The 27,838-nt window shown below is 39.2% G+C and overlaps 2 protein-coding genes across 5 annotated transcripts; one reads left to right on the top strand and one right to left on the bottom strand.

Annotated features, from left to right (window-relative positions):
- Positions 1-145: 145 nt before the first annotated feature.
- Positions 146-11,483, bottom strand: thap4 (THAP domain containing 4). Of its 2 annotated transcripts, NM_001079353.1 has the most exons (6): positions 11,354-11,483; positions 9,142-10,079; positions 4,567-4,726; positions 3,321-3,430; positions 1,760-1,863; positions 146-365 (listed from the first exon to the last, which is right to left on the bottom strand). In NM_001079353.1, the coding sequence occupies exons 1-6, from the start codon at positions 11,428-11,430 to the stop codon at positions 246-248; spliced, it is 1,509 nt and encodes a 502-aa protein (NP_001072821.1). In that variant the 5' UTR covers positions 11,431-11,483; the 3' UTR covers positions 146-245. The 2 variants fall into 2 exon arrangements, with proteins under 2 accessions (NP_001072821.1, XP_012826029.1); XM_012970575.3 differs by lacking the exons at positions 9,142-10,079; positions 11,354-11,483 and adding an exon at positions 7,500-7,642.
- On the top strand, positions 11,411-27,767 carry atg4b (autophagy related 4B, cysteine peptidase). 3 transcript variants are annotated; one of them, XM_012970551.3, is made up of 13 exons: positions 11,411-11,489; positions 15,278-15,379; positions 16,772-16,843; positions 17,663-17,761; positions 18,289-18,387; positions 21,257-21,329; positions 21,968-22,047; positions 22,879-23,048; positions 23,753-23,831; positions 24,667-24,812; positions 25,007-25,063; positions 25,973-26,066; positions 26,833-27,767. In XM_012970551.3, the coding sequence occupies exons 1-13, from the start codon at positions 11,429-11,431 to the stop codon at positions 26,904-26,906; spliced, it is 1,206 nt and encodes a 401-aa protein (XP_012826005.1). In that variant the 5' UTR covers positions 11,411-11,428; the 3' UTR covers positions 26,907-27,767. The 3 variants fall into 3 exon arrangements, with proteins under 3 accessions (XP_012826005.1, NP_001072464.1, XP_017949429.1); NM_001078996.1 differs by lacking the exon at positions 11,411-11,489 and adding an exon at positions 11,785-11,806; XM_018093940.2 differs by lacking the exon at positions 11,411-11,489 and adding an exon at positions 11,806-11,892.
- Positions 27,768-27,838: the final 71 nt, after the last annotated feature.

The raw sequence follows: 27,838 nt of genomic DNA, 5'->3' as shown, positions 1-27,838 counted from the left end.
ATTCAGATGACCACTAAGTATTTGGCTGAATCTCGGGTCTTGCAAAAAGTGATGGGATTCAGCCAAATCCTAAATGGAATCTTGGCTTTGGTGCCTTTGGATTTTAGTACATTCGTAGCTAATAATTATACACTTGGCAAAGGAGTTTTTGGAAAAATATACCATTTTATTTGGATATGGAAATTCTGACATAGGTTTGCAATCAGCACAGTACAGATGTTCCTGCAGCATCATGGCCCTGAACCTTAAGATGTCACCTTCCTGTATGTTACATGCAAGTGGGGAGCCAATGACTGTGAAGCGGTGGCCATAAATACAGTCTGCTCCAGTTTGCCCTCTGGGGTCAGGCGGAACTTACGGGATATCTAAAATTTAATGAAAAAGATGGAGGAATAAATGTCAGTACCATTTCGCATAGGTTTGCATTTATATTATGTCACAAGTCTGCATGCTGAAATGTAGTGGTTGTGCAATACAAACATTTACCCCAATATGTAATAAAAGGCACTAAATTTGCCCAGGAACATTAACCCATAGCAACCAATAAGATGTTTGTTTTTTAAACAGGTGACCAATAAATGCTTCCTGCTGATCAGATGCTATGGGTTACTGCTCCTGGGCAAACATTTTATTACATAAATGTTATCAGCTAACTGAAATGAATAGGTAACATTACTGTAAACCATCCCATCCAATCCTTTTAATCACTGTTTTCCATTCTGCTTCTGTGCTTTCTTTCCAAAGTTATACCTCAGCATGGAAAGAGCTACTGCTGTGGGTATAAAGGCAATTAAAATTATGAAATGATGTGAATACTTTGTAGTTAGCACCTAACCAGCTAAACCAAGGCCATACTAAGGCTGCTTTGGCCACCCATGTGCCCCTTCCACCCAAAATATGATTATAATTGTCAGGCCTGGATTGGGATTCAAAATAGTCCATGACATTTCAAGGACACAGAAGCTGAAACAGCCCCCACCAGCCCAATAAATAGGGACTGTCTATGGCATCTTACAGCAGCCTCTCTGGCATTTGCCAGAATCCACAGATTGCCAGTCCAGGTCTGGTAATTGTTGTAGTATATCATGAAATTCCATGACCAGTAGTGACTTTGTTTCAATTAAAATATGCATAGACATCCCCAGTACCACTGGACCCTAAGGTGTGCCTACTGGCCATCCTTGAACACCTATATCCAAACACATACAAAAGAACAGCAATAACTGAACTCCTCCACATAGCCCGCAAACACATAACGAGTAAATGGCTATCAACTGAATCCCCAACCCTAAACGGCTGGAGGACACTCGTAAACCAAGCACTCCCCTATAGAGAAATTACCTATAAAAATAGAGGACACCCAGACAAATACGACAAAGTCTGGGGCCCATGGCTCGAAAATCCCCGAACAACAACACACTGAGAACTACCATGCACAAACACCCACTATATAGAAGCCAAACCTCTCCGAACGACCACGGTGTCTTGCATTACCAACCTATGTTACATTACATTTTTATGAAACATGTATAAAACTTTGTGCAAATACAAAAAACATAGCAATGTGCCTTGAAAATACGAACAATTTTTACATTGTATAAACAGAACAAACTCAGATGTCAACCCAGTTTATGTTGCTTTTATTTGTAAACTCAATAAAGTATTGAATCAAAAAAAAAAAATATGCATAGACCTTGAGATGGTCACCACAACAATATAGCAGATATTGCTGGGTGCACTGCCAGCTCCTTTACCTTACCTGTGTGACATGAGGCTCCTTGGCAAAGCTAATTCTGCTGACTGAATTTGAAGTTAGACTGAGCTGCTCTCCTTCAACTTCCCCTTCTTCCACCTCTACAACACCTTGAGACAGGAAAGGGATAAGAGGAATCCTTAGGACCAGATTTAATAAGTGTCAAATTAGAGCTCACTACAGTGAAATTCCACCACTCTCAAATACACTTCTAAAAATTCCATAGGAATGAATAAAAAGTGGGTGCATTTTTCTGAGGGGCGCTCTAATCTTCCATTTTGATAAGGCTGCCCCTTAGTGTTCTGAGAAACCAATTCTGAGCCCTTAAACGGAAAATATTCTTCACATTGTGGCTGCACCTACAAGCATTGAATCCTAATCTTGCATTTGTTGGCGGATACTAGCTGAGCGTGCCTGTACCAAGGCAAATTAAATGCTTATAAGCAGGCAGACAAACCGCCTCATGGGGTCCTACCCTAAAGCTAAGGTCCCATGGAGTGAGTTAGTGCCTGCAGGAACAAACTTTGCACAACTTTGGAAAGCTGAAGCAATGTGTTGGCCTTTCAACTGGCGACTTCTATTGTTGCCGGTGGAAAGGCATTTTGGAGCAGTTAGTCACCCCCAGAGATCTATCGCAGGCAACTAAATTACTCCATGGTCATTAGCCTAAGGGCTCTGGCACACGGGGAGATTAGTCGCCCGCGGCAAAACTCCCTGTTCGCGGGCGACTAATCTCCCCGAGTTGCCTACCCCTGCCATCCCACTTGTGAGTCTTTTTCGGCGATTTGCCCGAAATCGCGCCGCCGCGTCTGCCATCCCGCCGGCGACTTACATGTTCGCCGGTGGGATGGCAGGGGTAGGCAACTCGGGGAGATTAGTCGCCAGCGAACAGGGAGTTTTGCCACGGGCGACTAATCTCCCCGTGTGCCAGAGCCCTAAAGCACTGGACAGCTGAAGATACCAATTTCTTTAGATAAGGCACTTTTTGTTTAATTATGTTCCAATTTGCATATGCAAATGTAAGGGTTGGATTTAGTTCATTATTTGGCCAAATCACTGGCGGTAAATTTGGCACCAGCCAAATCTAAAACTTTTGGATTCAGTGCATACAGAGTTGCAGAATATGTTTGTAAATTATAAATACATGTAGAATAACATACATAATAATTCCTAGTGTGCATAATATGGAGATGCAATATCATCAGTTTTTAGGAATATCCAGAAGGCCCTAATAAAATATATATGTTGTAGAACTGGTTACCAACAAGCAAACACTTATAAAACACTTATTCAGTAAATCAATACAAAAAAACTGGTGTAAAATGCAGGAAACAAGGTATAAATTCCAGAAAAAGCACTCACTGTCATGGACTGAAATCAGTGGGACTGAACAAAAAAGTGTAATATGAAGAAGCTTAAATTTGGGGTTTGACTGTATATGGATAAAATGAAAGCTTTACAGTTTTCTTACCCTCTTGCAAAGCTTTATAATACATATACTCTTGCTGTTCCTACCTATTACTCTGTATGTACAATACAAACTTCGTATTGTTAGCATGGGTTATACCTGTATTCTGAGCACTAATGAAGGCCACGTGATTGGTACCAGGTTTGATACGGATGAACCCACACTCTCTGTGCATTGGCTTCCCAGTCTCAGCATTAGAAGCACAGAACCTGAGGGACAAAAGAACATAAGATTAAAATATTGCATTGCAAGTGTTTCAGCACAGTTTGTTATACTTGTTATTTATTACCAACCTTTTGTGTACTTCGGCAAACTTAAGGCTGAGCATGTGTATAAAAAAATAAATGCATTCTAGGGCCATGTTGTATGTCCTTATCTATATCCAATCTCTGAATGATTAAATGCTGGAGATTATTTCCATTGTCTGGGTAAGCCGCACATTTCATTTATCATCAGAAAATTGCTTTAGGTGCCGGTATCTGGAAACCTGTCATGGAAATGGCACACACAAAACATGCCCTAATTATTCCCAATAGCAGGGATCCCCAACCATGAGCCACACTCATGTAAAAAGTCTTAGGGAGCCACACAAGCATGAAAAAGTTCCTTAAGGATGACAAATAAAGGCTGTTATTGGCAATTTGGTAGCCCAATGTGGATTGCTAGCCTGCAGGAGGCTCTGCTTGGAGTAAAATTGTGTCTCTGTGCTTCCAAAACTTGTCTCCAAGCCCGAAATGTAAAAATGGGCACCTACTTTGAGGCCGCTGGAAGCAACATCAAAGGGGGTGGTGAGCAACATGTTGCTCCCGAGCCACTGGTTGGGGGTTTTCAAAACATTGATATATACAGATTAATATTTTAGAAAAACCTAGAGAACTAAAGGAGACAAAAAAATATAATGGCAAAATGGAGCATAGGTTTTTTTAGAACTGTGTCTTCATGTGACATGGCCTTTTATCAGTCTAGGGTGTTTTCTCATTTGTATTTTCTCAAGGTGAGCCTATCAGCTCAATATTTTAACACAATATTTAGGATGACCAACAATTTAGAGAATTCTTTCTGCACCTGCTATAATGCTACAATACGAAAAGCATATGTTGTAACTTCCACATGACTTCTCTTTGTGCTTATATTTCCTGCCTGGTCACTTCCTTATCTGCCCTACACATTACACTCCAACTTCCTGAGTAGGAATACTGGAGTACAAGGTAGCTTCTTTCCCACGCAGGGCTGGAACATCCCCTTTAAATCTGCCTCTACCTAACATTATTATTATTAATTATCTATAAATGTTACATAATAAATGCTGTGTTGCTCAGGTTGCTATGCTGCACAGTACACTCACATAAAGTTTAGCATTGGCTGTCCCACGTGAGTGATGGTTGCTTCCTCCATGTAGCGGAAAGGTGGAATGGTGGGGAATTGCCCCTCACCAGCAGGTTCAGACACCCAGGTACCCAACATCCAAGCAAGCTGAGAAACCACAGGATTCAGAGGAGGGGAAGCTGTAAGAGAAAAGGTTTATGAAACCATTACCTAAGAAAGTGTTGGGTATGTTTACAGGAGAACTGTTCCTAAGAACTGTAAAATATGAGGAACTTATTTATCCACAGATGATAAAATCTGGCAATATGCTCAGCACTAAATATTAAGGCGCAAGAGCCGGGGTTTAAAACAGGGCCCCTCTGGCATTTGCCAGAATCCATGGATTGCCAGTCCAGGCCTGGATTTGATGCAGTCCAACGGATGCCGTGCTGAAATTTACTCTGCTTGTTGCCTGGCATCCTTACTGCTGTGACAATTCCTCAGAGCTTAATCACAGCAACACACACTGTAGCGGAATATAAATGCTCTGCATGATTTCAAGGCAAGTCTAACAAAGCAAGTGTCCCCAGTGCCCAAGCTAAAACCTGTATGCAGCTTGAGCAGTTGGAAAGACATCACTTGTAAAATGCAGATTATAATTAATGCCTACAATAATGATCAGAAAGCTGCTAAATATGGAATACAGGTATGGGATCCCTTATCCGGAAACCCACTATCCAGAAAGCTCCAAATTATGGAAAGCCCGTCTCCCATAGACTCCATTTTAATCAAATAATTCAGAATTTTAAAACTGATTTCCTTTTTCTCTGTAGAAATAAAACAGTACCTTGTAATTGATCTCAACTAAGATATAAATAATCCTAATTCGATGCAAAACAATCCTATTAGGTTTAATTAATGTTTTATTGATTTTTCAGTAGACCTAAGGTATGAAGATCCAAATTACGGAAAGACCCCTTATCAGGCATATCCTTGGACCCGAGCATTCTGGATAACGGGTCCTACACCTGTATTATGTTAAAGGGGACCTGTCACCCACACATAAAAATCTGTATAATTAAAATCCTTTGCAAATTAAGCATGAAACCTAAACCTGAAACCTTTTTTTTTTTTTTTTTAAATTAAAACATCTAGATGGCACAGTATAATTGTGCAGACTATTGTGCATCAGGCCCCCCATTCTGGTGCACATGCAAAAAATGGTGCCTGCCTGCTTGCTCTTATTCTGAGTTCCAAGACTGAAGAGAACTAAATCATTTATACAGTGTAAGTAAAGTTTATTTTGCTCAACTAACATGATATAAACAGATTTTGAATTATTTCTTAATAATTAAGAAATAATTATATAACATAAGTACAGGGAGTGTGGAAAACTAGGCCACACATGGATTATGCACTGGCAACCAATTTGTATTAGGGCTGCCACCTTACATACTGGGATGTGTATATATCAAATGGGACACACACAAGCACATGTAATAGTACATGCAGAATATAATCTTATCGTAGATGCTGCCCTTTTAAAGGTTTCCAAACCATGTTTTGCATGCACATCACCACATGCTGTGATATGAATGATTAGAATTAACTTGAAATATGTAGATTAAACCCTAAGCCGTCTGTAACAAACACTTCTTCATGTAGAATGCATATAAAGCCAGTATTAGCTTGGATAAGGAAGCTACCACAAGGGGAATACATGTTATAAATGTATTTTTGTAATAAATAGCATGAAAATATTACAGCAAAACTTCCTGAATTTCCATTAAGACAGATACCTTTATGTTACTTTGGCTGTCCTGTACAGAGCTTCCTTATCAACTGCTTAAAACCAGATATTTAAATTTACATTGTTGCAGACTGCACAGATTTCTGCACAGATATGCAGTATGCATTTTAATTAATTGACAGTAATCAATTCAGCATATGATTTTTTTCATGTTTTTAATATTCTTTATTTTGGTTTATTTACTATAGACCAGGTATAAAATAAAGAAGGAATGGTCAAAAGAAAACGAATGGGAAACAAAGGGCTACAGAAGGATTGGCATACAATGAACTCTATATTACATGCATGGGGTTGTTGGGGGATGTTCATGGTCTCTAATGAGGGAATAAAGTCTAGATTGGTAAAGTGGAAACAATAGCTCCATGATATGAGTATTACAACAGAACACACACAAAATGTACAACACATTAGGAGTCTGAGATTCCAGAAAAGCCCTCCACAATGTATCAATTAGATTGATCCCTATATAAAGAGGAAATTTGTGGGATATGATTACCGGAAAACAAAACATATTTATAAAATTGAAATGGATCCTAATGAAACTTACCATAGTGTAAGTAAATGTGATATGGATCTTGCTATCCTACCTAGAATGTAACAGGTATCTCTGGCATCACTGTTGTGAACTGATAAATGATACAATTTCATTTAAAAACTTATATTACTGCCTACATTGGCATTATTATTATTATTTATAACTGACCTTGCAGTTTTGCTGCAGTAACTAATCAGAGTCTTTTACAGCAAATATGGCTCTATGGCTCCCCCTGATGGTTGCTTTTACTTTTTCAAACATTCTGCTGGTTTCAGGGTCACTGATCAACTGTTTGCTCATAAACACGGCAAGGCGGCTCTTTTGCCACACATTAACCAGTATTTGTTTAAACTGCACTAACCAGCCGAGTATGTAATAAGCCATTTGGAATATTAACACTTAGACCACAGCTGCGCTTGCCCAACACACATTCATATCATGGCCCCAAGGAACAACTCCACAGGAGCAATTGGGAAACTGCAATTCCCTTAACTCTTGCTGTGCCTCTGAAGACATGCTATCTAATGTTTAATGACTATTTACTGCTTCAAATTACATCTGTTACTTGCAACAGTGAATCAACAGTGCACCTCAAGGTGATTTGAAAAATAAAATAAAAATATTGTACCTGCTGCATTTGGCAAACCTGCCATACTGGTTCCCTTACTAGACAGGATGTGAGGTCATACAAAAGCAATGCATGATGGAAGATAAGAGATTCCTATTACAGAGCACTGCTGGACAGGTGCCAAGATTTAACCTGATACTTATTTCTACTCTCTGCCTGTTAGGTACCATGGATAAAAGTACAGTTCCCTGTGCCTGTCTAACTCCAATAAGCCTACAAACGCAACTGTTTTGTACATTGAGACAACCAGGCATAAGACAATCTCTGCACAGTACTATTAACTGATCTGATACTGTATATACCAACCTCTAAGTTACACAATTTTTTCTGCAAAAAACACTATTCTGTATACATGGAATCCGATTGATATGAAAATAAATAACATTTATTTAAAAAAAAAACTACAGTTCCCAGAAGTGTCTGAGAAGACAAAGATTCACTGCTAGAATCTCTGCAGCCCCATATTAGGTGTACATTTTATAACCCTTACTTTTCTATTTTTTTTCTATTATACTGTTAAATATATAAGCATAGGTTAATCTGCAAGTGAGCCTTTACCTGCACAACTGTATACATTAAAGGGGAACTCCAGCGTTCGAACCAACACCATCAGAATGTAAGCATAAGCAGTCTGCATTGATTTGTATGAACACAATTACCCATAAAAAAAAATCTGTAAACGGTGCACTGGGTGATGGGGGAGGTTGTGGCCTCAGTCTGATAGAAGAAAATCACGTAATCAGGGATGTCCTCAGTGTGTCCCATGATACTGAAAACATTACACACGTTTTTCAGGGATGCTAATGCAGCTGGAAAAAATGCAAGCTAGGGCAGCAGGATGAGGTTAGATGGATGTACTCTGCCTAATTGTGAGCTTGTAGGGCAATTTATATCAGAGCAGCACCATGGCAATGTGTAGGAAGTGTGTACTACATCTCAGATGCAACCTCCTACCAAGAATTGAGGGCACTTGGCTGGTGCTTAGGAGTTGCAACTCAACAAAACTGAACAACTATATGAAAATAAACGCTGCTTAAATGCTATCACACATTACAGAATATAAATATAGCACATCTCTCCCCAATGCTAAATTTGGCAAAATAGCAGCACACAGTTTAGAGTTTGCTGCAGCTGTTGTGTAAAAACTGTATCAGATGTCAATACTATTTTTTCTAGCTCCCCTGCCAGCTCTGGATGGGATTTTATATGCCACCAGTAGTGACTATACTCGCATATGCATCAAAGATATGCAGAGGGCATAAGCGCTCACATACAATACAGATTTTTCTGGGAACATATATGAACATATATTGGAACTCACTTGGAAACACTCAGCATCTGAGGACTATAGGATCTATCTTGAGCAGCTTGGACCTGCTAGACCTGGGTCTAAATATCTTACACTGGTGGCATTTAAAGCTATATAATGAAATAAGCATTCATTTGTGCAGGCAGATAAGGACAACATAGAGAAAGATCTGAATACAGGTGAATGTGTGGCACAATGCAATGGCATTATATGTCACAAACCAGGTATGTAGTATAAGTAATGTTTGTCTTGCTCAACTAACATGATAGAAAAGGATTTGGAATTATATCTTAGGGTGACAGATCCCCTTTAATTAGGAATATCGATACTTACACTGCAGTTCCAAAAAGGACTGGGTACAGCAATAATGATCACCTCTGTCTTTCATATTTCTCCCCTTCTTTTTTAGATGATTTCTACGTCCTGAAAGTGGTTTTGATTGAAAGCAGTAAGAATGAAGGGAATGTATGTCTTGGTAAAGGGCAGAGTAATTTTCTGGCTGAATAGGGCAGATTTGCATATCTGATTGTGAACTGGGGTCCTCTGTCTCTACTGTGGATGACTCTTTGTTTTCACAGTGAGTGTCCTCCATTGAGACTGGATGTTGTGCAGTGACAGTGTGAATAATCTGAGATCCTTTATCATTACTAAATTCTACACGACACAGATGGCTGTTGTCTGAATCTTTGTCATCAGATGGGGTAACACCACTGGTTGCATAGGGCAAGACCTCACTGGTTGGTGTATGAGATGGTTTGATGACATCCATTATTTGAGAAAAAAGGTTCACTTTGGTGCCATTCTGGGAAAGAGGTGGCTTAGCTGAACTGCTATAGGAGTGTAAGCAGGAAATAAATTTACACGCGCTGGAACTATTAGGTGACACATCATGGGTAAGGAAGCAGCCAGCGTCTTTGAAATCATCAGTAATAATAATACTGTTCTGGCTTTCAGCACAAATATTTCCACTAGGCAATTCAACAGAATTATTCCCCTGAATAAGGACTGGTCTTATTTTTGGGGCCTTTTTCTTCCTTCTTACTCCCGAGACACGAAGCACCGTTCCTCTCTTTCTCCTTCCACAAGAGTTCTTAAAGAGGGAGGGCACAGCATTTGATGTAAGAAGTGGGGTTTGGTCTGGCATACGCCGGACAAAGCTCTCTGGACTAAAGTGGTCACTGCAGAGAAAAGAATATGGTCCAGGGGTCCAATTATCACGTTGTAATGCATCTGTCCAGAGAGATAGACGAACATGATCCTTCAGAGGAAACCTGTAACAGTGAAGACCATTTAACGTATAAATGGAACAGAAATCTTTTCACTTCCTACTATATGTGGACACTGGCATAGGTTATGATTGGAAGTATGACACACATGGCCTCATTTAGTCTATGGAGGAGGTGGCAATTAAGCAGTTATTAAATGAGGGAGCTAAATTACCCAGTAGCTTGACCTTTCCCTACCTCAGTGCACTTGCTTATTCAGTAAAGAGGTTGCAGCCAGGTCTAAACTGGAATTCAAAATAGGCACTGGCAATTTAAGTACAGAGGCCCAAAGAGCCCACTGCCAGCCCACTAAATAGTGACTGTCTATGGCATCTTACAGAAGCCCCCCTGGCATTTGCCAGAACCCACAGATTGGCAGTCTAGGCCTAGCTGCAACATTAAACTAGATCGGCTTTATCACTGAGAAGCAAATTTGAGAAAATGTAATAACAGGTGCAGAATCTGTTACAGTTCTAGTAACCCACAGAAACTCATCAGCAGATAGCATTTACTGGCCTGTTTGAAAGAAAGGGTCTGGCTGATTGCTGTGGGTTACTGGACTGGGCAGATATGACACCTTTCATTACATTGCCCCGTCAGTGTGGCTGAGGCTGACTGTCAATAAAGCTGCCCTCTGGATGGTATTTTACCACTAAGAACACCTACAATAATAGTTGATATTAATATCATTAATAGGTGAAAAAGACATTAAGGGTGGCATCATTTACAGCAACTCTCCAGGTTTGTTAACTATGATGTTACTGGGTGTAGCCAAAAAGAATGAAAATACCATCCTTTCATTGTTTTTCATTATATAATACTGGCCTCAAAAGCCATTTTTGGCAACTATGCCAGTAACATATCAGATCAAAATACCAATCAGATGAGCAAATTGCTACAGATAAGAGTGAACTCAGTTCTGCTTTGTAGGACACAATTTTAAAATTGCGCTGCTTCCCACAAACATATACAACTAAATTCGTGTGATTGGATTCCGTGCAACAAACCATATTATTAATAGCTGCCTATATTGCCTTCAGGGGATAACAATAACGTTCTATTTTTAAACCTCTGCGTCATTATTTGTTCTTGAACACCAGCTCCCATACAGATGCTTATAAACTCAATGATTAAGCGGTGTTTAAGTTTTGCTCTATTCTGATTTGTCAGTTCTGACATCAATCTTCTAACTCCGCCCTTTTCAATACCCTCCCACGCCCATTAACCAGTTGCGATAGTTCCAGGTGAATTCTACTATGAGAGAATAACAACAAGCCTACCTGTGAAAGGATACGTCTCCCTTTTTTCCCTTCCCTTGGCGATTGGTACAACTCGGAGCAGCACAGCATATCACCATGACTAGCCTAATCCGTACAACAAGATGTCGTCACCCACCGAGCCGGAAACAGGCTACCTGTACGGAACACAACTGTGTAGCTGTCTAGATAGCCGAAATTAAAAAAAATAACGCGAGTTAATCCTGAAGTATTTTGTTATGATTACTTCATTATACAGTTTAAAGCTTAGTTTTTTAAACTAGCGGATGTGTTTCATACATAAGTATGGACCCTTCGTACACGCACAGCACTTCCGTCTTGTTTGCTAACATAGGTGTCAAATTGCAAGGCTGCTTCTGATTGGATCCTTTCGTATAAGCTGCCACAGCAGCAGTAAACAGGATAGGTTGATACTTTCTATATGAGTGGGTGAAGTGAAAGGAATGATGGACGCAGGTGAGTCTAGCGAGACACAGTCATAGCTTGTCTGGCCGCAACTTACCTTTTGGTGTCACCTGTAGTGAAGCGTTCTGTGGTGCTGGGTGGGTCTCATTAAATAATATTTGGTAGCTCACTCTGGTGTGCCTGGCGGGCCTCTGTAACTCCCAGCACTGCCTTATAAACAGCACTATGATGTGAGTTTATATCCTGAGTGAGATTGCTCAACATCTCGGCTGGCCACTGCTTCCAGTCATATGATGGTGAATGGTGGTCGCTTGTGAAAATATTTCTCTGGTTATTGGACTGAACTGTCTTCGTGGGAGCTTTTGTTGGATGTCATTGCACTGAGAGATTCCATCCTACAAAGGGGATGTAGCTGCATGTCTAAAAAATAGTACATTATAAATCTAATTAGTGTATAATAATAAAATAACTTATACAATGCATTAATACTTGTCACATGACTGTTGGATGGGAACCCCGCATGGTGCATTTTTATTAGACAAAATAAAGTTACTGAGAGTTTCTTACTGAAATAAAACTGTTGCGTGCAGTTGCAGGACAAGATTTTGTGGGACAAATAAGTCTGTCCAACCAAAGTCTCTTGTGTCGTTAAGCCCTAGGTCCCTAGATGTTGCTGGGCTACTAATACCCGCAATTCAGAAACATAGGAGTGTAGTCCAGCCAGATATGAAGTGCCAAGGTTAAGAAATAGGGCCTTATGGCAATGGTACATGAGATGATTTAAAACGTTTTGTAACTCAAAAATGTCCCCCTGAAATCGTCCAAATCTTGATAGGGCAGGTTTTATTTTTCCGTCGGAATGGGGATGGCATCATCAAGCCACTGTGGTCCCTGTTCTGATGGAAAATCAAACCTGCCTGATCGAGATCTGCCAACGGCTGCCATTTTACTTATATCTTTTGGCCCTAGGGCCAAATGATTGAATTAGCCGATATCACCCGCTGGTAGGTAGGCATATCAGGAGAAGATCCGCTTGTTTGGTGACCTCGCCAAACAAGCACATGTTACAGTGTATGGCCACCTTTACTCTGATGAACAGTTAAAAGCACAGGTGCTCTATGTTGACGGGGGATCTATGTTGACAGGGGATCAGCAATCTTATTCATTTCTGAGTGATAAATACTTGTCAAGATTACTTTTCATTGCTGTTAATGGGGGTGATTTTAAATACTTTGTCCCCTACCAATGGAACATCAGATGTATTGGTATTGTCAGGTGCGCCATTGCCCTTATAAGATCAGTTCTGCCCAGGTCTGTCCTATGACTATTGAACATCAACTCGGCATACACAGACAGGCAGGGGTTGTTCACCTTCAGGATAACTTTTATTATGTTATAGAATGGCCTATTCTTAGCAACAATTGGTCTTCATTTTTTATTTGTTATAACTTTTATATGATTAGCCTTCCACTTCTTACTCTTTCCAGCTTTCAAATGGGGGTCACTGACCCCAGCAGCCGAAAACTATTGCTCTGTGAGGCTACATTTTTAATGTTGTTGTTAATTTTTATTACTTATCTTTCTGTTTAGGCCCTCCTGTATTTATATCCCAATCTATCTTTCAAACCACTGCCTGGTTACTATTGTAAATTGGACTCTAGCAACCAGATAGCCCCTGAAATCCCAAACTGGAGCACTGTTGAACAGAAAAACTAAACCGATTGAAAATTGTCTCAAAATAGCACTCTCTACATCATACTAAAATTTAATATAAAGGTGAACAGCCCCTTTAACTACAGCTAGAAGGCTGCAGGATGATATTTTTGTCTACATTATTAAGGGGCACCTGCATTCGGCACTTACATGCATAGAGCCCCTTTAGAAATAATGGGATGTGTCCCTGTTTGTAACCAGAGATAGCCAGCCCTCCAGGGAAAACCACAATAAAAAGGGATTTTTGTTTCAGCATGATGTTTATTTTGAAGAGCAAATAGAATGACTCCAGCATGGACATAGTCCATTTTAGCAGGAATACATTTTTTGTCTCAGATTACATTATTGTTACCTTGCAAAAACACTTATAAAAAGTAGTAACTTCCAGGGTACATTCCAGGAAGTTTTCCCTTGTTGGGGGATTCTCAATGTCTCTGAACAAAGATGTAGTCTTGTTTAAAGTGTTCATCCACCCAAAAACTATTTTTGTATAGTGAAAGAAAATGTAAGTTTTAGCAACTTTCCAATATATGTTAATTACAATTTTTTTAACTTATTATAAAAGCTATTTGTAAATGTAGTTGCTAGTAAAAGTAGTACCTGTCTGTGATATTTATATATTTTTTGCATTCCTTGCTCTGACATTGTTTCAAGGAACTGTTGTTCAAGGTGTTTGTCTAAGAAATTTCACAAATCACATTCAGACTGAATAGCTACCCCCATGGCTACGCAGCAGCTTTTTTTTTTAAAAACAACAGTATTGTTTCTTAAGCAAGCATGCCAATTGTACCAGTGCAGGGCAACAGTACATTATATTTTAATTACTTTAAAACACATTATTTGGGTGAAGACACAAAGCTACTTAGTAGCAGCTACTTGTCACGGCTACTAAAGGCCAAAAAATACCCTGCCATAAACAATACTGAGAACTGTCTCTGGTAAACACACATAGAGACAATTATCAGTAAATGATCAGCATTATCTATTTTTGTAGCCATGACAAGTAGCTGCTACTAGTAGGTCCATCTGTCTTCACCCTTATTCTTTGGTGGTACAGGTATTGGATCCATTATCCAGAATGCTCAGGACCTGGGGTTTTCCGGATAAGGGGTCTTTCCGTAATTTGGATCTCCTACCTTAAGTCTACAAAAAAAATTATTTAAATAGTATTTAAACCCAATAGTATTGTTTTGGCTCTAATAAGCATTAATTATCTTAGTTAGGGTCAAGTACAAGGTACTGTTTTATTATTACAGAGAAAAAGGAAATAATTTTTAAAAATGTGAACTATTTGATTAAAATTGAGTCTATGGGAGATGGGCTTTCTGTAATTTGGAACTTTCTGGATAATGGGTTTTCCAGGTATTCACTATTCATTGAAATGCAATACTGACAGAGCTGATGGTCTCCATTCATGTATTTCAATGGCATTCACAGGAGTCCCTCTCATGTACACAGTTCATTCTGTTTGGGAGGAATTTTCACAGACCTTATCAGACCTCTTGGATTCAAGCCTCACTTGTAACAAAGTTACATATAATACTTGTGGCATTTGTGACCTCTGTGGTGCTCACAGGGAAAAGCAAAGCAAACACCCTTAATTGCCTATTGCTAGTTCCCATTAAAACTATAGAAAATGTTTCATCTATGGCATTGACAGTTGGGCACTGCTTGAGAAAGCATTTACAGATGACCCAGGGCATCTAGACTACCTTAGTTTTTCATGAGTGCAATATGGTGGTTAAAATTGTCGCAGAACTGTTTTTGGTATTAAAAAAACATCCTATCACTTGCTTATTTTATTCCCAGCTACACTCACTTATGATACCCTGCGCTTTGCCGATACTCCCGACTTTCCTGAAACAGCGGAGCCAGTTTGGGTGCTGGGAAGGAAATACAGTGCATTGACAGGTACTTGCTACACTGCTACATTGTTTTATTGTATTTTAATCTGTGTACCTGACTACACTCTTTCATATGCCCTGTTTATCCAAATATGGTTAGTTTAACTGTAATCCCTTTATTAGTTGGTAACTGTACGGTTCTGTGTGTGCAACCATAATCACTAGTGAGGAATTCACTCCCGTGAAATAATTGTCTTGTAGAATGCTCGTTTACTATTACCAGTTCAATACTTTCAAACCCAGTGCTTCCCAGATATAGTATTGGAACTGGTTTACTCAGCAAAAAAAACTATAATCAATCTTTATTGTTCTAGTCAATAATGCTCAACAGTCAAACTAGCCCTTAGGCTGAGAAGCAGCCTGACCGATCTCCTCCCCTCCCCTCCCCTCCCCTCTGCAATATTTCTGTGGAGCAGATTCAGCATGAAAATGCTATAGAATGCAGTTTTACAGTGAAATCTGCCCTGTGGGTCTGCATCCATAGGTTAAGAAACAGCTATGTTTGGCTTTAGCCTTACAGTAACCTGTGCTGGGTTAAGGTAGCCATACACCATAAGAATTGGCATGCGTATTGGGTTACAACGATGGCAATAGGAACCATTGAAGCAAGGACCTCATCAATGAGCTGATGCGGTCCTCGATCTGATGGAAAAAGAAAGCTTGCCCGGTCGACATCTGACAGAGTAAACTTAAATTTTATTAGGAAAAATTATTGGAGTTAAATTGAAGTCAAAATAACTGGTTCACAATCTGTTTGTGAATAGTTCTGTAAATTGTGGAGTTTAACTGTTGTTCCAGAACATGACTTCACTATTGAATTTAAAGTACCAAATTTCTTCTGAAAGATCTGACGTAAAAGTGTTTTTGGGGTTAACTTCAATTTCAGAAAGATAATAATACCACTACTACTAATATTGACTCGTTCCTTAGGGCAATGACTTTTATAGCCAGTTACTTGTCATGGGTACCAAATAGACAATAATTATCTCTACATGTGTTTTAGCAGAGACAGTTCTCAGTATTGTCTATGGCAGGGTATTTTCTTGTAGCCGCATTTGGCAATGAGTAGTACCGTGTGTCATAGCCCTTAATATGTCAGTACCACTTTAATGACCCTATCGACCAGGCAGCAGTTTAGAAATGTGTAAGTAAGATGAATAGTAGAGGGCCCAAAAAAGAAAGATAAACAATAAATATTAAAATAACAATAAGGCTAACACTATGTAAGTTTATTTTTGTTACTTTGAAATAGGCAACACAGGAATTTATTTAAACTGAACCAAGAAGACAGACTTGTTCAGAAAGGTCCATGTATAATATGCTAAAAGTTAATTCCAGTTTAATAAATGTGCTGCCTGGGCATGTGGAACCCAATGGAGTAAATGTTCTTCCCTTGCAGAGAAAGAGCAGCTCTTGAATGACATCACTTCCAGGCTCTGGTTTACCTACAGAAGGAACTTTCCAGCAATAGGTAAGAAACATCAAACACACAACCACTAAATGCAGCCCCTTGGTTGTAATCTCTGGCAGTTTTCACTATTCAGCTCTTTAAAAGAAAACAACTTATTAAACACCTTATACAACACCTATGGATTATTGCTAAATTACTAATTTCCCATGATTCTTTGTGGGCACTAAGGTTCAGATTTATTCATTTTTGCTGAACTATTAAAATTGTTCTGAATTGCTATTTACAGAGATGATACATCATTCACATTAGTCCTTGCTTACTATCTAAGGTCCCTATCACTTTCACACTATCTAGGGCCAATTTTATTAGGAGCCAGTTAACTTGTCCGTATGTGGAAAGAAACTGGAGTAGACGGAACAAAATGAGAGAAGTGGACCCTTCTGCTTCCCTGTGTGTATCTGCACTGAAAAGAACAGATTTCCGTCTGAGTGCAGGTACACAGAGAGGAATAGAGGTGAGCCTGCAAATCCACTTTTTTTCCAGCTAACATCCTCTCAATGTACCTGCACTCAAACGGATGCTGCACTTTTCAGCTCAGGTACACAAGGATGTGGAAAGGAGCAGATCCACTTATCTCAACCTGCCAAAAATTCAGTCTGCGAGAAACCATTTGGCCATGGCAACGTCAGAAAGTGCCTTGAGCCACTGGCTTAAAACAGATCTTTAATATGCTAAGGAAATTAATAATATAAGAATAGTGTTTAAATTCTCATAAATAGAACAGTTAATGATTTACCATCAAACAATGAATTATACCTTGGATGTTAAAAATATTAATCAAATATAGAATATCTTCTCTGTGTATTGCCATCTTCTCAGGGGGCACAGGGCCCACGTCTGACACGGGCTGGGGCTGTATGCTACGATGTGGCCAGATGATCTTTGCTCAGGCTTTGCTCTGTAGACACATAGGAAGAGGTAAGATGTAGTAAAATTACTGGCTTTAAAGCATTTTAGAAATGTGTTTTATCTATGTGAGGGGGATTCTAATCTTCAGTTTCAAATTAAACATGCAAACTTATTAAATGGGATCATAGGTCAGCAGTATAGAAAAGGAATTGAACTGGCTCCACTTATTCTGCTAGACAGGGAGACCAGTCTGGGGAATTACTCTGTGACCCAAAGTTAGCTTTAAAATCAATTTTGTATGTCCTTTTTTTGTCTTGATAATTGTCTGTTTATAGAAAAGGAATTTTACTTTATTAAAGTGGATTATGATGACCCATTCCAATCAGCATTGCAACCGATTCTGATTCCCAGTCCACAAGTCCTTTTCTACCAGGCTTTACATTTAGTGAACAACATGAAGGAATCTTACTAATAGTAAAAAAGGAAACATGTTGTGTGCGACAGCTCTAAAAACACTGTTGTTTCCTGAGAGAGACTTTTACATTGTATTGTTTTAGTACATCGCAAACTGTTTTTTTGGTCTGTTTTATTTTTAGACTGGAGATGGGACAAACAGAAATCCCAAGGAGAATATCTGAACATCCTTACAGCTTTTCTGGACAAAAAAGATAGTTATTATTCCATCCACCAAATTGGTAAGAGTTTCCTTGCATACAAACATAGCAGACTGATATTGTTACATTAGCAGGGTATGGCTTATGTATGGCAATATATACTGACATAAATGTATGTACAGGGAATAGCTGATTTCTTTTTAATTTATGTGAAACACCTATATGTTTAAAATGGCCAAAGGAAAGTACTTTGACCCCCTTTCTTAGTTTGCAGAAGCAAAATGACCTTATGAATATCAGAAATAAAGTGTTTGCCAGAGATCAAAGGGGCAGAGGAAATGTTACTGATATCTATGGAACATGCTAATGTTTATCATACAGGCGTTCACTGCTTGCAGGGTGGTTATTGCCATACATTCCCTTGTGTGACAGCTAAACAAGTGCACTTATAGACATGCAAAATAAGTTACCTTTTACATGTGCAATTTACCATTAAAAGTTGAAGGTATGTATAGATCTAAAAATAATTATTGGTGTGCACTTAACAATATTAAACTAGTTTTAAAAATAAGACTTAAAGTTGCATGCATATTTGACCATATTACCACATAATCTGACAACTATCTTTTTAGGAAGAGTTTGGGTCTAGCTACCTTAACAACATTCACAAATATTTATAGAATTGTTATCATAAATTACTTTTGAAATACCGTTGTTGTTCATTGTAAGACTTAAGTCAGGTAATCAAGCTGAAAGATCTCGGGTATATGTTTTGTACAATAATAGTTAAATAGGTAGGTTGGGAGGCACATGGTATAATATGGGAAGATGTTCCCTGTCTAAAAAGGGTGTGAGCAAATTGTGGCTACTGGGACACAGCAATTCCATTGTTGCAAAGTCTCATGCTGCCCATATATGTGTTGTTCATACGTCTGGACTGAGACTCAAAATAGGCCCAGGCATTTGAAGTACACAAAGGCCCAAACAGCCCCCACAGGCCCAATATAAATAACGCGTTTAGTGCAGCTTACAACAGCCCCTCTGATTGCCAATTTGGTCCTAGTTAAGCAAGGACCCTAAACTCAAACTTTAAATACAAATAACCACATTTTTTAACCCAATCATTCTGTTACAAGACAAAGGGAAAACCCCACAAAAGGAATATTATACAGTGGCTTGCAAAAGTATTCGGCCCCCTTGAACTTTTTCACATTTTGTCACATTACAGCCACAAACATGAATCAATTTTATTGGAATTCCACGTGAAAGACCAATACAAAGTGGTGTAGACGTGAGAAGTGGAACAAAAATCATACATGATTCCAAACATTTTTTACAAATAAATAACTGCAAAGTGGGGTGTGCGTAATTATTCAGCCCCCTGAGTCAATACTTTGTAGAACCACCTTTTGCTGCAATTACAGCTGCCAGGCTTTTAGGGTATGTCTCTACCAGCTTTGCACATCTAGAGACTGAAATCCTTGCCCATTTTTCTTTGCAAAACAGCTCCAGCTCAGTCAGATTAGATGGACAGCGTTTGTGAACAGCAGTTTTCAGATCTTGCCACAGATTCTCCATTGGATTTAGATCTGGACTTTGACTGGGCCATTCTAACACATGGATATGTTTTGTTTTAAACCATTCCATTGTTGCCCTGGCTTTATGTTTAGGGTCGTTGTCCTGCTGGAAGGTGAACCTCCGCCCCAGTCTCAAGTCTTTTGCAGACTCCAAGAGGTTTTCTTCCAAGATTGCCCTGTATTTGGCTCCATCCATCTTCCCATCAACTCTGACCAGCTTCCCTGTCCCTGCTGAAGAGAAGCACCCCCAGAGCATTATGCTGCCACCACCATATTTGACAGTGGGGATGGTGTGTTCAGAGTGATGTGCAGTGTTAGTTTTCCGCCACACATAGCGTTTTGCATTTTGGCCAAAAAGTTCCATTTTGGTCTCATCTGACCAGAGCACCTTCTTCCACATGTTTGCTTTGTCCCCCACATGGCTTGTGGCAAACTGCAAACGGGACTTCTTATGGTTTTCTGTTAACAGTGGCTTTCTTCTTGCCACTCTTCAATAAAGGCCAACTTTGTGCAGTGCACGACTAATAGTTGTCCTATGGACAGATTCCCCCACCTGAGCTGTAGATCTCTGCAGCTCGTCCAGAGTCACCATTGGCCTCTTGGCTGCATTTCTGATCAGCGCTCTCCTTGTTCGGCCTGTGAGTTTAGGGGGACGGCCTTGTCTTGGTAGGTTTACAGTTGTGCCATACTCCTTCCATTTCTGAATGATCGCTTGAACAGTGCTCCGTGGGATGTTCAAGGCTTTGGAAATCTTTTTGTAGCCTAAGCCTGCTTTAAATTTCTCAATAACTTTATCCCTGACCTGTCTAGTGTGTTCTTTGGACTTCATGGTGTTGTTGCTCCCAATATTCTCTTAGACAACCTCTGAGGCCGTCACAGAGCAGCTGTATTTGTACTGACATTAGATTACACACAGGTGCACTCTATTTAGTCATTAGCACTCATCAGGCAATGTCTATGGGCAACTGACTGCACTCAGACCAAAGGGGGCTGAATAATTACGCACACCCCACTTTGCAGTTATTTATTTGTAAAAAATGTTTGGAATCATGTATGATTTTCGTTCCACTTCTCACATGTACACCACTTTGTATTGGTCTTTCACGTGGAATTCCAATAAAATTGATTCATGTTTGTGGCTGTAATGTGACAAAATGTGAAAAAGTTCAAGGGGGCCGAATACTTTTGCAAGCCACTGTACCTTTTTTCCCACTAGACAGATCAAAATGGAAACATGAACACATGGAAGACATTAAACTTTTGGACAATGTTCTTTGCGAACCATGTTCCACTACGTATCTTGCTTGTTTTGTAATTTGGTTTAATGTGGATGCATTTAAAAGGTAAAATCTGTAATTTGTTTGTTTGTGCAGCACAAATGGGAGTTGGAGAAGGCAAATGCATTGGCCAGTGGTATGGTCCAAACACAGTGGCGCAGGTCCTGAGGTATGGAAAGAATAGTGGGAGTTGTAAAATCTGACTTTTGCTACCCAAACAATTACACATGCATATATTTACCTTAGTATATTGTGATGCAGGGGTAATTCCAGGCACTGAAAGTGCTGAGCTTCTAACTAGCACAAAAACATGGCAGTTAAGCACCCAAAACTGTCCCCATTAAGTTGTATGTGCATCACCTATAAGCCCTTTTGATGTTTTTCAAGGTCATTATCAAAGTGCACTTACATGCAAGCCATTTTTGGTGGTTTTGGTGCTTTGGCAATACATTTTTGTGCTACCTAAACACGCAACACACGATAAGTGCTCATCAAAACCCAATGTGCCATCATTGCCTTTGAAGAGATAATGAATCGGAATCCCTTTCCACATTCAACCTATTTCCCCTAAGCTCACATTTCAAGTGTTTGAGTAAATAGCAAGGGAAACTTACAATATGCCCACCTCTCCTTCCCTTTTCGGCAATGGCAAGTCTACTTGCCGTTACCAATTTAACTTGTATATCCTTTATGTTTATTTTGTCAGTTTTCACCTCAGAATAAAGGACTTCTTAAATAAAAAAAAAAAAAAAGTATGCGTGATTTTCTCATGTCACATCTTTCTCCATTTGTACTTTCTCTCTGAAGGAAACTTGCGGTTTTTGACCAGTGGAGCTCTATTGCTGTTCATATAGCTATGGATAACACAGTTGTGATGGATGAGATACGTAAGTGAATGGAAAGAGGTAAAATAGCCATTTCTTTTACCCCTGTGCCAGAATTATTGTTATTCCAAGCCATTTGTGCCAGAACCCTCATTAAAAAGTGACTTTATTGCAAACATGAGTGTTTTTCTGCAGCACATGAGCTTTTAGGGCTGTTTTGTTACTGCCTAAAGAGAAAAGTGCACCAAGTGGCACAACTAAAGAGGAAACAGACCCCGGCCCCCAAACAATACACCACTGGCTTCACTTTTAGTACCTTGGTACTATGTATTGGGATTTCAATACCTTTTCATTTGTATTTATTTGTGTTAATAAATCAAGGGTTGGTATATTTGTGACTTTGGTGTTTTTAAAAGGGACCTGTCACCAAAATATAAAAAGTTTCAAATAAAACTTGAAACCCAAATAGTTATTGGCTGTCAGCTGTATATTGTGTTTTTCTGTCTCAATGCCACTGGCTAGCAATCTATTTACATGCTGCATCTGACATTGCCACCTCCCTCATTTTGACCACTGCTGTTAGCGGTTGACAAAATGCTCCAGCCCACTTGGCACTTCTCTGAATTTTGTTAAATGGAGAGCTTGAATTTTTAAAATTTCCTATGTGTGACTGGCCTTATTGTGTGGGTTTTGCCTTTTGTGTATGTCTTGCTTAGTGTCACACAAGGCTGTTTCTGCCCCTGGGTGTGAAATTGTGAATTTTAATGCTTTTTAACAGATGCTGGAGAGATCTGCACTTTATCTCAAAACAGTGAAGGGTTGTTTATGTGCTCTTCCCTGACAGGCCGCTATACGAGCTGTATGAATCATGGAAGAATATTTTCTTTTCTTTAGGCAGATTATGCAGAGCTGGAACCAATGAGAGCTCCGAGGCTGGGGCCCTTTGTAATGGCTATACAGGCGTCTCTGACCCCAGCTGCTCCCTATGGAAGCCTCTTGTGCTACTCATACCTCTTCGGCTGGGACTAAGTGATATCAATGAAGCCTATATTGAAACACTAAAGGTACATGTTTAAAGGTTTTCTTAAAAACTTCATTATAGCAAACAAGTCCGTAAGATCTCAACTCAGGGCTACCTTGCAAACATAGGTGCTAAATTGCACCAGTGCCACAGATCAGATGTTTGCTTTCATATTTCTAACTTGGTGTACATGTCCCAGAGCCAATTGCTGACTGGATGTGATTGGCAATTGCACTTGTGCAGTTTTACACTTTAACATGATTTTTATGGTATACTTTTTATTTCTAAATGACACTGTTTACCCTGGGAAATGAAGAATATGGCTAGCCCCATGTGACATTTCAAAATTAAATATAGAAAAAATTTGTTTGTGTTTTTGAAAAATGTATTTCAATTCAGGATTCTGTTGGGGAAGCTCTATTAACTGCTGCAATTTGAAAAAAAACATATTTTCCCATGGCAGTATTCCTTTAAATCAGCCCCAGGGGGTGAACTATGACTTGAGAAATGTCAAATGTAACACTAGCCTAAGATTTATGTATTTTTTGTTTTAAAGTTATTTGTACATTTCTCTTGAGCTTAGGTTTCTTTAGAATGTTCCTATTTGGTAGCCAGTCAGAGAATTAAAAACGTACACTTTCTTATGCAGTAATGTGTATTCTCAGTATAGGGAGAAATGCATCTATTTATGAATATTTTCCTTGGGAAAAAAATGTCTTCTAATTGATGTCTTTGCCCACCTCACAGCACTGCTTTATGGTACCTCAGTCCCTGGGGGTTATTGGTGGCCGACCCAACAGTGCTCATTACTTCATAGGATATGTAGGTAAGGGTGCTCTGCCACTAACAGCAACACACATTTATGAAAACTCCACCACATTATCAGTACTATTAATACTGTAATTGGCAGAAAGATATGAATGAATATTCATATCCAAAAGGTGCACCCCAACTGTTTGCTTGCTTGAAGGGGCAGTAGATATACAAAATGTAGCTCCAAGGATTTTAGTTTGACTTTTGCTATACTATGGTCAGGAATCTTTAGATGTACATTTGATAGGCTCTTGAACACCATCTTTGAAAAGTTGTCAAACCCTTTGATCTTTTTACGTTGACATACCAACGTACCTAGCCAGGGGTGCCTGCTAACTAAATACATTTCAGCCCTGATATATTTAGGCCTTTCAGAGAAAATAATCTTTCAACTTCTTAGTTATTGAAAAAGGTAAAGGGCTTTTCTCATCTGAGCATCATAGATACACTTTTGCATGGCCCAGAGAGAATCCTTAACTAAAAGCTATTTTACTGCTAACAGAGAGAACAACAGGGTAGTAGCTATTATGAAAACTAATATATAATTGTGGTGAAGTGTAACAAGCTACAGTAGGACACAGCCATGCAGTGGAAAAGGAAGGAGCAGACAGCTTTATACAGTTGTTTGTATCACTCTAAACAGAAACTTGAAATATACTAACCCTCTAACATATCCCTGATGTATTAGTGTGCTTAATTTGGGGAATCTCTGGTATCCATTTTATGCTGTTTTTGACATTTTTCTTAGACATAAAAGTGGAATTTTGGTTAAGTCTTGGGAATTTTGTCATTCGAAATAGGGCCACAAGTTTATTACACTCACTGCAATGTTTAGCTGTCTCTTTTAGGGGATGAGCTGATCTACCTGGACCCTCACACTACACAGCTTGCGGTGGAGCCCAGTGACTGCTGTTTTGTAGAAGACGAAAGTTTCCACTGTCAGCACCCTCCATGTCGAATGCATGTATCCGAGATTGACCCTTCTATCGCTGTGGTGAGTACCAGGAGACCAAGAGCAGGTGTTAGCTCCAGCAAATGCAATTTCATAGAAGTGATTTCAATTTATGAAGCCTTCACACAGTATGTATATGTCTGCGAAATACACAATTCTGCTAGAAAACAGTAGCATGTTAGAAGCCAGTATCCATCTCTAACATTTAAGCTTTAAATTAATTTATTTCTTCCCAGGGCTTTTTCTGTAGATCTCAAGAAGACTTTGAGGATTGGTGCCAACAAATTAAAAAGGTTGGTGCAATTTGAGAAAATATTAACCCACATTTAATTCCTAGGATTATTGTTTTGTTTTTATAATAAATTATATATCACTTTATAAATGTAATGGGTTTTTTTTTATAACTTTGTTTTTATTTTCATGTCATCAAACATTTCTATTACAGCATTTGTGGTGATATGTTATCTTGCATTTGTATCTTGTGAGTAATGTAATGTTTTTTAAATAAAGGAATAAAATCATGTGCAGAAAATATTTATAGACATTTTTCTAGTCCCATTAGAAAAATATATAAATAAACATATATACAGATCATCATGGCTGACTATGACAACCCAAGTGGAGGCCCCTATACAGGCCAATAAGCTGCTGATTTAGTCTGGAGGGACTGAATGGGCTACTGTTCTTAGAGGGACAATATCAAGGCCCAGTTTAAAAATTGCTGGGCTGCTGGTTGCATTTGCTGTCTTTTGATGTCTGCCCAAACTGCAGCAGCTGCACTTTCTTGGAAACTTTGGTGCTCCTGCTGCCCCTTTTAGGCCAGGGCTACAAAGTCAACTAAATTGCCCATGGTTACCAGATCTGTTGTAGTTACACTGGTTTAGGTTATTAGGCTAGCATTTGGTAGCCTGTAACATTATATCCTGAAAGTTATCATGCTTCAGTGACAAATGATGTGTTTAAGCAGTACTTGGCCATTTTGAAAAGACAACACACAGTACAGCAGTACTAGAACTCCATGTATGAATGGTCAAACAGGAAGTAAGTCTGCAGGTACCACATAGTGGGCCTTTCTGCCATCAAAAGGTTGTTATTAAGTTCACAAATCAAGGCACCTTGTAGTACATAAATGGTATGGTAGCCTCCACAAATGTTTTTACTGGTGATATTACACTCTGAAAACTGTAACTCTATTTGCACAGCTGTCTCTTTCTGGAGGAGCCCTGCCGATGTTTGAAGTGGTAGATCAGTTACCTTTACATTTATCCAATCCAGATGTGCTAAACCTCACGCCAGGTAATGCATTCTTACTCTGACATTTGTGCACCATTAATAACAATAAAACTTATAAATCTGAAAAATGTTTGCTTTGAAGTGGACATGTCTGAGTTTCTTATTGCAGTGTATTTACTTATCTGCTCTGACAGAATTCAGAATTCATTGGTATCAGCTCCCACCCTTTTAATTATTGCTTATGCAGTAATGAATAATTATAACAGGGTTTAAACATGGTATAAAATTGTGTGAAAAGTAAAAGGCAAATGTAAAATAACATGTTCCTTAGAAATGATGCAGAGATTTCCTCTAGCAGTTGCCAGTTACTCAGTAGGTAGCACTGCTGCCTGGCAGCATCCTCATCTGAACTTGAGTCTGACCTAGGCACAGGCCCAGGTGTTTGAATGTTCTCCCATGTATGTGTGGGTTCACACAACTCCATTTTCCTGGTAGCATTCAAAGACATGGACCCTATTCAGCAGCAGCTGAAAAGTCACTGCTTGGCCACTGATGCTTTTATGCCACTATGGGTTATAAGAATCACCACAGGTAATTCACTCAAATAGGACGATCTAGTGAAAATACAAAAGGTCAATTTCGCACATTTACTTGACTTGAGCGTTTATCTGTGGCGATTCTCAGTACCAATGATGGCAAGGACCAGATGTGGGAGACAAAACATACATTTAATTGCCCTTATACTTCAGTACAAATTGCTTTATTGTAGCAGTTTTTTTTTTTAGTTTCCTTTAACTTATTCCCTCCAACATTTCTCCTTTGCCTTTAGATTCATCAGATGCTGACAGACTTGACAGGTTCTTTGATTCTGAAGATGAAGAATTTGAAATTTTATCACTATGAAAAGTCTGAAGAATAAAATTACCTATGGATTAGGAACACATTATATTCTACAGCCAGGCAATAGGAGAGCAGTCACCACTGTGGGCTACAGACTGCTGGATTACTTACACAGTTCCCTGCTCCTTGGGTTTGATGATGAGTTTTCCAGTTACAGATACTTCCTGCTGCATTGGGGAAATGCTGCCTATATTTTTGGTGTGGCCCCTTCAGCTGTCACTCCTGGATCTAGCTGGGATGTCAAATAACTTCATGCTTATGTTCTGTTACATTCCATAGACAGGAAAACACCACTGCTTACATCAAGAATTAGTGACAAGGACAGAAAAAGATACGTCAGGGCTCAGCATTAGGGTATGGCATGAGAACTGGGTAGAAAGGATAGGTTTTCTTAAGTAAGTGTGCAGGAATTTTGCACTCAGAATAAGGGAAAACCCAGGATGGCCTATCTATTGGTCTCTACTTGCATAAAGCAGGCATAGGAAGCTCCTGAGACATCAGTGGGTAGTTATTGTAAAGGGCATATTGTAAAGATGGGCCAACAAGCAGTGGTGTTGATCTGCTGTTCCTAAAACCATGCTGGACGTGTGCAAGTTTATGTAGGCAGACTGGAATTGTACACATTGTAGACAAATGCTTTCACATTTTTTAAGTGCAAGTCCCCCAAATACATTAAAGACAGTATGCATTTGTTTTGTTTCCTCTTTTGAAAGCAGCACTATGAGCTGAGGATGGATTCCAAAAGTCATGTATATTTACAGATAAACATGAGAAGTGGTCAGCTTCATAATGCTGTGATTTTATTTAAGCTTGACTTTTAAAAATGATCTCTGAACTACTTCAATAAAAGCAAGTCATCAAGTACCAAGCCAACCAATGTTCTCGGGAGTAAAAGGGAAATGTCTGAGGTATTCTTTGGGTATAAAAAATGTTTT

Source organism: Xenopus tropicalis, chromosome 5 (assembly GCF_000004195.4).
Source record: "Xenopus tropicalis strain Nigerian chromosome 5, UCB_Xtro_10.0, whole genome shotgun sequence".
In the NCBI taxonomy this organism is placed as follows: Eukaryota; Metazoa; Chordata; class Amphibia; order Anura; family Pipidae; genus Xenopus; species Xenopus tropicalis.
The sequence above is the reverse complement of the archived record's forward strand: the minus strand, read 5'-3'. Positions and strand labels throughout refer to the sequence as shown.